At 47.7% G+C, this 10,802-nt stretch overlaps 1 protein-coding gene across 1 annotated transcript; it reads right to left on the reverse strand.

Moving 5' to 3' along the window:
* Window positions 1-1,788, reverse strand: LOC122368142. The gene is made up of 3 exons (XM_043341812.1): window positions 1,397-1,788; window positions 626-752; window positions 1-198 (listed from the first exon to the last, which is right to left on the reverse strand). The coding sequence occupies exons 1-3, from the start codon at window positions 1,621-1,623 to the stop codon at window positions 1-3; spliced, it is 552 nt and encodes a 183-aa protein (XP_043197747.1). The 5' UTR covers window positions 1,624-1,788.
* Between the last annotated feature and the right edge of the window lie 9,014 nt (window positions 1,789-10,802).

Consider the following 10,802-nt stretch of genomic DNA (forward strand, 5'->3'; position numbering starts at 1 on the left):
TCACGTGAATCCCTCACCTGTGACCAGACGCTGGTACACGTCCTCCAGTTGACCGCACGAGCCTAGACCAATGACGCCGGCCAGGAGGCCACACGCTGGCTCTGAGCGCGTGGCGAAGAACCTGCCTCCCACGGCGGCCGGCCCCACCCAGGCGGCGCCGACCGCCAGGATGGCCCACAGCAAGATGGTGACGGTCGCCTGAAGCGGGAACGGGTGGTGGTTAATGTCATAGAGGAGACGCTTTTTTAGTATCCAAGTTGATGCAGATGGACAGACTGTCGAACAGTACTTCCGTTATGAATCAATACAGACACAGAAGTAGACAAGTACAGGTTCAGTACTGTTCAGGCAACGTATATGTACATACAGTGACCTATAAATTACACGCGGGTGATATGATCAACCAAACGATAAACACTGAAAGATGGTATGCCAGTGTAGGCTGTAACATTAACATGAGTGGTGTTCCATACGTGTCAATGGCGACACGACAGCTGTTGCGCAATGTCGAGTTGCGTCAGCAGTTTTCATTGAGCAGGAACGTCTAGACTAGAACAGACATGACTGGTGGTGCGCTGTTCTCGTTCTCAGAAGCGTGCATGTCCTAACTTTGGACGAGACTAACCTTGAAGCCTCCCTCCACCACGCCTGGAGGTTCGGAGTCGAGTGCATCTGCCCTGGAGCACGCCTCCTGGCATTGGTCGAGGCGCACTGGGCCGGGGATTACTTCACCGCTGTATGGAACCGAGCCCCTAAAATCAACAAACACATCGGTCACATAATCACCAGGCCCGTGCTTCGGAGTACGACACGGGACTAACTGCACGTTGTGTAAGATCTGAAGATAACTGGTTCGTTCCGGCTGCAGATCTGTACTGGTTTTGGAAATCGTTAGGCGCGGAAGTCCAGATTTTACCGGTTCTGCCCCTGCAGATGTCCAGATTCACTTCGTATCGCAAAGGGCAAAGTAACAGAATGTCGACTTCTGGACTGACTAATCACGGGACTCAAAGTCAACGACGCACTAAAAGGAAAGGAGAACAAAAGTTCATTGATATTTTCGCTTTATCAGTTACATTGATTTATTTTTCCTTTCAGAAAAAGACGGATTTATTAATCCATCACTAATAGAAATCCACAGCAGAACACTTTCCAAATGGTCTTTTTATAGTGCAAAAGAAAGAGCAAGACGTAAAAATCAGATGTCATTTTCGAAACAGAGCAAGCTTTTTCGGGAATAGTGAAATGTTGACAACGATCGTTGATCAATTCATATGACCTCAGCTGACCTCTGTAAGGTGACCATTGGCCATTAGTTGCAACCAGGCCATGATATATTGCTATGGATTTCATCATCGGTCTAGTTAACCAGAACTATACGCCACATCACACTCACCTGATCAGATGGTACTGTGTGAGTGCCCGGATGACATCAGTTAGCCCTTCTTTGGTCTGATCAGCCAGCAACGCCGAGACGCTGGCTGAGTCCGCGCCGAGAAGCTGCTCGAGGTCTCCGGGGGCACCCACCGATCCCGGCTGGTTCCAGTTGATGAGATGCGGAGGGACGTTCGACGTGGTCATTAGGCCTTCAGTGGTCGGCTCTCGGCGATTGTAGTTTACCATGGAACTTAGATTCCGTCTGAGCTGAGATATGAGCCACGGATTGAGTTGAACGCTGAGGTCGGGACCGTCAGGTGATGCGATATGTGATGTGCTCTGTGAACGGACTGCGTTTGGTTGATTGTTCTTCGTACCAAGTTGAGGTCGTGGTCCATGATGGTAACTCACAGCAGAACCATGTTCTCTGGTGACTGCTGGTGTTCTTGGCGCCTCAGCGACTAGCACTCGTCGGATATCACTCGAGCTGGCACGCTGGTCTGAGTGCGATACCTGGTGTACAACACTCAGCTGAGTCGTAGTTGGATCACGAGAGGCCGGCTCTCTTTCCTCGTCTTTCTGTCTTGGCTTAGTCGTTTTGTCAACAGAGAGGAAAGGTGATTCCTTGATGTATTTGGGAGCATGCGGCCTCACTCCTGCCGTGCCTCGAAACGCCACATGAGGGTTTCCTGGCGCAGGATGACGGGGCATCCAGCCCCTTCGTGTCAAGTGCCTGTCCTTCATCGATTTTCTTTGAGGCGTTCTTGTAGACGTCGCCGAGGACGATTGTCCCAGTGATGGTGGCTGCATCTTAGTCTCTGGCTTCACTGGGAGATGTAACGCTCCCCTGGGCCTCCCAGTTTTCCTCTGTGAAAATGGTCGACCTGTCCTGCGGTGGACATGATTAAATTGTATTTTAGGCTGTCCCCCTCTTCTCCTTCCGCCGCCCTGGTCCGCCGACACCACTGGCATGGGCCTTCGGCTCACCACCACTGGCAGCAGGCCGACTGAGAGAAGTGACATGACCGAGGGTGGTCCCTGCTCCGGTGCCGGCTGTGACGTCACCGGTGACGTCAGTCGACCAGTGACGTTCGTCGGGAGCGACCTCACCGAGCTGAACATCATCAGAGGCAGCATCAGCGGCAGCAACGTCAGGAGAGTCAGTGGCAGCCACAGGGAGCGACACAGCCTCGAGAGAGGCTGCAATGATGGCGGAGACGGGCCGAAAAGACAGTGCGATGGTCCCATCGCTGCTGAGGGACTCATCGTTTCTGGGTGGAAACTAAGCTGCGTAGCTGGAAGAGCCAGTCTTTCGAGGCAATGAGCCTCCGTAGAAAGCGTTAGATGACGCGTTCTGCCGCATCACTGAAAGGAAAAGGAAAATCCCGTTAATGACAAACCTCGCATACTACTGATAACATTTAAGTTGACATATCTTTTCTTAGAACTCTGCACCTAGTTTCACCAGTTGACTACCAGAGCATCACAGACCACACATATAATTTCTTATTTATTTGGCACTTCAAGACAAGCCAAACAGAGAGCAAAGAGCGAAAGATTTAGCTACGAACTAGAGGATGACAATGGGGTGATGCACTGCATAGATGGTACAAGCGTATACCCACTCGCACACAAACTGGAAAGTCTATTAGATGGTTCGTTTAGCCCCTGGACTAATATCAGCTGCGACAATTGCAGACACGTGTTGAGAGACGCGCGACGATACGATTTCTCTCCAGCTTATTGAGCAAACAATGCAAGACAAATTGCTGTGGAAAACTGTGGTCAGGGTCTGCTGGCGCATTTGGGTGGATGCATAAATCACTTATTTTGCAGTTTCTGTTGCAGACTCGTTATTTATTCGCATTAGCGTGCAACCACCATGACTACACAAAGGTCTTTGATGCGTGATGAATCATTCGCTCGCTGTTGCGCAAAGATAAGGGCCTCAGAAGTAGGTTTTAAGTCTAGTTCAATGACAATTTTTACCTTCTTTTTAATATCTTACCGGCGCCATTTCGCCCTAATTTAGCTAAAGTTTAGCAGAAAAAAGCGACAGAATGTACGGCTCGATATTAGACAATTCATTTCACCAAAGCATTATCTGAGCAGTGGTTTCAGTATTGTTGCATTGTTGCATGCTGTCGCGTTAAATACCGTCCCGTTTGTTAGGAAAATTGCATTCTAACTTGGAATTTGGCCCCATTTCAAGCCAGTCACGTTCAATGTTATCAGGTCATCAAGCTGGTCGAGAGAGTCTATGCGCTTATAATTCGATTCGACATCTCATTCTAAACATTTTAGCATCCTTCCTTACGTGTTTACCCACTTTGATCAAAGACACATATTGTCAAAAGAGAAACTCGGCACAGGGTTGATGTAACCTCCCCCTAAGGTTTTTCGCGAATAACTCGCGTAAAAAGCGGTCGATCGCGACAAAACTTTCAGTACCCACCCTTTGATAAATTTTACATCTACCCAAAAAACTCATGACCCTGAATCAAATGACCTTTGACCTGTGATCTCTTTTCCGAGACTGCATGTTTGCCCGTAATCGCGATTCGGAGTGTGTCGGCTCGCATTAGCCGCGCGTTTGCAAGCTTTCCGTGATTTCAAACGTTAAAACATGTGGTTTGATGCTGCTCCCATGCATTAGGGTGGCTGTCAAGGTCACCTGAAGGTCAGGTCAGGTCACTGACCTTTGGTGACCTCGGTTCACTTTTTCGAGTTTTACATGTTTCTAGGCTAGTTTTTGGAGCTGAATTCGAATTTAGCCCCATTTGGACATATACGAAGTAGTTTTGGTGCCTTCGTAACATGTTACGAAGCTGTCAGAGGTGGTTGACGCGTACTACGAATACCCGTCACGGTCCCTACTGGTTAAACTGACCTGACCTGACCCGACCTGGTCTAAATGCTTAAAGACATCATCTGCGATCAAATCTAACACGATATTGGTGATCAGCACCCCGAAAAACCCCATGGAAGCTACTCGTATGATTTTTTTAATTTTTCATAATAAAATTCAAAATTTATATTTTTATATTGTTTTCAAAAACTTTTCGGCTTTTCGAAAAAAAAAACGAAATATATGTGATAGAACACATGCTTATGACTTACTCTCGCACGTTTTAGCTAAATATCTTGAAAAATGGCCAAGTTATACGCATTATTGCAAAACATTCACAATTATAAATTTTTCATTTTTTCAGTACGTATTTAACATCGTACACCAATATAAATAACAACATCGTGTGTCTGAGATCAAACTGCATTCCATAGACAGTTTTTTGTTGAAAAAGTTTAACTTCAAAATTTCACCTTTTTGACCTGAAAGTGACCTGACCTAAGCTAAATTCAACTCAAAATGTCCTCGAATGACACAAACGACATCAAATTCAAATTTATGGCCTAAATGAACCATAAAACATGTGTCACGTGACAGACGCATGATATAATATTTCCGTAACCTGTGAGGACCTGACCCTGACCTGAAAAACAAAGTACAAGTTTGGTACCCTCAGGGTATCTAAGGCATCTGTTCACGAGTGTGTAAACCAAAAATGAGCCTGATCTGACTTGTAAGACGGCGGCCAGAGCCCAAAATGTGAACAAGTAAAAATGCTAATTTTTACTTTGACTTGACCTGTGACGTCATCGGTGACCTCGAGGTCAATGAAATTAGGTTTCGCTCGACAGTTTTCCGGGGCTATCAGACGCCGTTTGAATTTTGACGATCAACCCAGTAGTTTCGGAGTTAGGAAGGGGCTATGAAGAGCACCCCCCCCCCCCCCCCCCCAGTAGGGCGCGCTATACGCAGACCCCAGTGGGGCGCGGGGTATGATGCATGCATTCGGGTGGGTATCAAGGTCACCTGTAGGTCAGGTCAGGTCATTGACCCTTGATGACCTCTGTTCACTTTTTCGAGTTTTGCATAGGAAAGTTTTTGGCAGTGTTCGCCACGGGCCGCAAAATCCCAGTCCAGCCCAGCCCAGGCCCATGGGCTCGCAGCCCGGCCCAGCCCGAACCCATTCATGGTAAAAGTGTCAGAGTCCAGCCCGGCCAAGTCCGTTAAAAATGAAAGGATAAAAAATTATGGACACCACACAGGTCAGCCCAGGCCCATGGGCTCGCAGCCCGGCCCAGCCCATCCGAAGTTTGCAAAGAAACAATCTTTTGCAAACAGCATGCCCAATGCACATTACATACGTGCTTTATTAACTCGTTTTTGAGTTTCACGCAGTAATAAGCTAGTTACGTTTTTTTTTCGTCTCAGTCACGAACCCCAAAATACTTGGCAAGACCCCTACTGGTTAACCTGACCTGACCCGACCTGACCCGACATGGCCTAAATTCATGAAGACATCATCTGTGGTTAAAACTTACATGGTATTCGTGATCAGCACCCCCCCCCCCAAAAAAAAACGTCAGCAGCCACACTTTTTGACGTTCTAACAGGTCTCGATTTTCCGACTTTTGTGACTTGACCTGGAAGGTCAACCGATGACCGAGGACCTTAAAATTAGGCATCATCGGCTTCCTCTCGTTACGGGCAGCACGCTGTTTTTTTTTTTCCGCGAAGCTCTAGCTCGATCAGGGGCGAAACGGCAAAGGGGGTTCAACGGACCCCCTCTCCCTTATACATATGTTCGAGGCTAGGAATTCACCAATACGGGCGAGAGTTAATATTACTGCAAAATATTCACTTTGGTACTGTGAGCGCAGCGACATTTTTGGCCTTCGCAAGGAAGTTACGCATAACGGTCATCAGAATTGAAACGTTAGGTAATACATCTGGTCTTTCAGCGTCAATTAAAGAGCGGGTTGTTGTATTAATATATGTTACGGGTCATATGCTAACTTGGGCAGTATGCAAACTGCCCGGGCAGTATGCATACTACCCAACAGCCCGGGCAGTATGCATACCGCCCGGGTAGTATGCATACTACCCGACCCCTTGGGCAGTATGCATACCGCCCGGGCAGTATGCATACCTCCCGGGTAGTATGCATACCACCCACCTTTCTTCTCACGGGCAAGATGTTTACTCGGGCAGTATGTTGACTACTCTTCGTGAGGCTTGTTAATGCAATAACTCGTGTATATATGTATGTGAATGACAAACGTTTTAACCTTCCGGGTGGTGGGGGGGGGGCATTTTTTGTCCCCCCTTAGTTTTTTTTCGATATATCTCCAGAATTCCGCTGCGCCGATTGCCATCAAACTTTCAGTACCCTCCCGGGATCGAAGCTATTAAACGTTGTGACCAAAAAATTTCCAAAGGCTATGATAGGTTGGCCGCTAATGACGTCGGAGTGACGTCATTTCTGCCATTTTCGACCCAAAAAAGGTTTCGCGGGAAGAGCTGTCAGGCCTACAGCTTTATAGATACATAAAATGTTTAAGAATAGGTATAAAAGGTGTCTAATTAGAGAGCTACAAAACTGCTATTTCAGATTTTTTAAATTTTTAGATTTTGACCCCCTAAAATCGAAAAAGTAATTTTTTGAATATAATAGGAAAAAAATCCAAAAAGTTATTTTTTTGAATTTCAAAAAACGGAAAATATGTGATAGTCCCTACCGCCTTCTATCCACATACCAAATTTGAGATTGATTCCTCTTTTTTGGCAAAGTTATAGCGAAAAAAGAACTGTTGAAAATTGATGACGTCAAATTTTGTCGTCGTCGTTTCATTTTGTTCAGTTCACGCTTCACAATGACAATGACTTGTTGGCCACTGGTTATTCAACAATGGATTTGGGAAAAATGAATTTCAACACTTTATTCCAATCCTCATTCCATCCTACGATCGATCAATCACGTTTGACGACAAAAATTCTTCTCAGTCGATCTATAGTTATCTAGAGAGCCATTTATATTCTTAATGTGGACATGGATTACACAACTTTAAGTCGGAAAGCGGGCAGTATGCAAACTGCCCAAGCTTTTGGGCGGTATGCATACTGCCCAAGGGGTCGGGTAGTATGCATACTACCCGGGCGGTATGCATACTGCCCGGGCTGTTGGGTAGTATGCATACTGCCCGGGTAGTTTGCATACTGCCCAAGTTAGCATATGACCCGTAACATATACATAGCAACGTCACAATGTTGACGATATCTTTCGTGAAAAAGAAACGCCAAGAGGGTTAGACCCACCCAGGACCACCCATTCGGCCAGGACTGTTCCTATACAAAATGGCCCAGCCCAGCGGCCAGCACGAAACAGCTGAGAGAATATGTCACACCTTTGGAGACTCCACGGCATTTCATTTATTGTGCGACCATGGTTACGACATAATCGTGGGACTCGTGGTTCTGAGTGACGTGGTTGGCGCGACAGAACCGCTGTCAAAATAACCTCAAGCACGTATATCGCCTACCGCCAGCAAAACCCACCAGTAATAAGCCGCGATCCCGACACATTTCAATTGTCATAAGCAGGGATGCGGAGCCGGAGCCGGAGCCGGAGCCGGAGCCGCCGGAGCCGGCATATTTTGCCCGGAGCCGGAGCCGGAGCCGGAGCCGTGAAACAATGTAGCCCGGAGCCGGAGCCGGAGCCGGAGCCGTCAAAAAAGGGGGCGACTCCGGCTCCTTTTCTTTAGAGGAAGCAATTATTTACCTAGTTCGGTTTGACAGTAGGGACCGTCGAGGTCCTGGTCAGTGTTCTCTACCTTCAGTGTTCGCATACACGGTTACACCTCGCCTCGCATTCAAAGCAATGCTGCCACCACCTTCAAGGCGTAAAACAATGTGGTATTCAAAATAGCCTTGTTATACAAATACAGTAGCAACGTGCACCAATCCCATCGCCTTTTTTCTTCCACCCGTATTTACATAATTGATCGCATAGGGGATGTACTTAGTAGAAGCCGGAGCCGGAGCCGCCGGAGCCGGAGCCGCCGGAGCCGGATCATTTTACTCGGAGCCGGAGCCGGAGCCGGAGCCGCCATGACATTTCACCCGGAGCCGGAGCCGGAGCCGGAGCCGATTTTTTTCTCCGGAGCCGGAGCCGGAGTCGGAGCCGTCTGAAATTTCCACGGCTCCGCATCCCTGGTCATAAGCCATTTTGAGACGTGTCACTGAAGGTCGCTACGGACTACGGTCAGAAGCGCAGTAGCCGCAAATATCGAGTGCAACGCCCGCCTACTGATAAGTAAATAAACAGACGATAATTAATTAAATATTATGTTCCAAATGAGCTCAAAGACTGCATTACGTCAAAAGCCATGATAACCAGGGGTGTCGTTTTCCGAAAAATATTGGTAGGGCCCAAAGGCGGCGGCCGGCCATATATGACAGGGCTTACAAGGTAGGGTACCCCCAAATCTGCCTTTCTCATCGGATTTCGGCCACTCATTTTTTCGCCCTGGTCATTGACAAGACAAACCAAAATCTAAAAAAAAAAAACTGAAAGTCTAGGTCCATACCGAGCCCCATGCACAAAACGTGCAGTTATATAGGCAATAGTGTCGGAGGAGTGCACGCCATTCTGAAAGAGGCCTGCACGCCGACGTAAAAGCACGGCTGTGCTGAAAGGGGTCAGGAACAGCTTTGAGGGCCCAAGCCGACTAAAAAAAGACGGCTGTGGGGCCAGGAACGGCTTTGAAGACCGACGCTAATTGAATGGTTCGACAACTAACGAGGCCTCGAAACGCCACGATAGTTAGAATAGAAAGACGTGATGTGCGGCACTCAAAGGCAGTTATGGACCTCTATAACCAATTGCTTTTTCGAGTCTCTTAGAATCCACCAAGGACCGGAGTTCAAGACACGACACCTCATTGTCAGCTACATGCACCTACTGTGGCTAGAACCTTATATATGTTACTAATCTATAATTGTATATATGTGCTTATTTGCTTATCTGTTTACCTATTTTGATTTTTTTTTATCAACTGTTAAGTGACAAAAGATTGGTAGGGCTCAGCAAACATTGGTAGGGCCCAAATAAACATTGGTAGGGCTCGGGCCCTACCAGGCCTATACAAAACGACGCCCCTGATGATAACGATGCTACTCTATTGCGCAAGTCTCAAAGTCACGGCGTCATTTATCGCTCTCATGACACCAGCATGATCCACTTCTCTGGTTAGCAGGGTTGTATTGCCCCCCGGCCCAGCTATGACTTGGTCAGTCACCAGCTGCGGGCTGCCATGCATCGACGCTACAGCTGGGCGCCCGGGGTATCGACCCAAATCGCCCCTCTTACGATCTATGGCTGCTTATCGACCTATTTGGGCCGCTGATGTTGAGCGATAAATGCCTTTTAATAATTGTTAGTGATCATTACCTACTGATAGGTAGATCGATTAACAGTAAGAGTGATTTATTTAAGGACATTTTTGTATGAGGAGCAGTGTGATATACTAGAAATTAAATCAATTAATCCTATTCATCTTACTATTTAACCTGCCCATATATTGTCCGCATTCCACTACCGGTTGAGGCTTAAAATGCCACCTGTCCAAGTTATGAGCTGAATACGCTAATCACATAAAACTGTTGATTGAGATATCCTAGAAAATTTTCATATATGATCTCGACTTGTGACCTGTAATTCACACGTGGATGGAATGAACTGGATTGGAGCGATTGCGTTGGGAATTATTAGTCCGTAATCAAACGACTCATGCACACGGTCACCTTCCTCAATCCTCACGTACCGTCGGTTTGTCCACCTCATGAGCTGTATCCGTCCTCCTGCTGATCACGGAAGTCCACTCGGCGTAACACACCTGCCCCGGTCGCTCCGTCCGGGTCACCTGCACGCTCGTGTCAGGCCGCGCCGAAGGACTGCGGTCTGGGGGCACGTCGCGGTGCTTACTAATGACACTGGTGCCGCCAGCCTGTACCGCTTGGCTGCGTGCCGCACTGGGTCGGTAGGCGGTCTGGGTTCAACGCTTCAGTGCCGTCCCCGCCCCCGCCACGCCAGTCTACCTGCCGCGGCTATGATACGGTCATTGCAGGCCCCGGGCGCTTTCGCTAATTGCCGGTCGCCCCACTTTGCAGTGGTGTCAACTGTCAATGTAGGTGTGTGCGGTGTGTGCGCGTGGTTAGTGGCTACCCAATTTGTTCGGGCGGAGGTCAGCAAGGGTGGAAGGTGATTCGGATATGGTTCATGACGGTGACTTACTTTACATGAAAGGGCTGTTTGGAAGTTCGAGCACTTAGCTGCTGTCATTTTTTTATGTTTATCGTGGGGTCCACTGTGTGAAAAAAAAAATGGATCATGTGTGCCGTTATGATAATCTTGCTTATTCAGCCTATCATACGAGTAGGTGTGCCCTATCTAGGTATCTATCTATGTACAAACTACCATAATCGTTTCATAAGCTTTATAGCGTTTTTGATATACCTAATTCACTGTTTCCCACTTAGGTACTCGTATCGCTGAAGGACTGAGGGAGGAGCCTTCCGGCTC

The sequence above is a fragment of the Amphibalanus amphitrite genome, unplaced genomic scaffold (assembly GCF_019059575.1).
Source record: "Amphibalanus amphitrite isolate SeventyFive unplaced genomic scaffold, NRLGWU_Aamphi_draft 000927F_arrow, whole genome shotgun sequence".
In the NCBI taxonomy this organism is placed as follows: domain Eukaryota; kingdom Metazoa; phylum Arthropoda; class Thecostraca; order Balanomorpha; family Balanidae; genus Amphibalanus; species Amphibalanus amphitrite.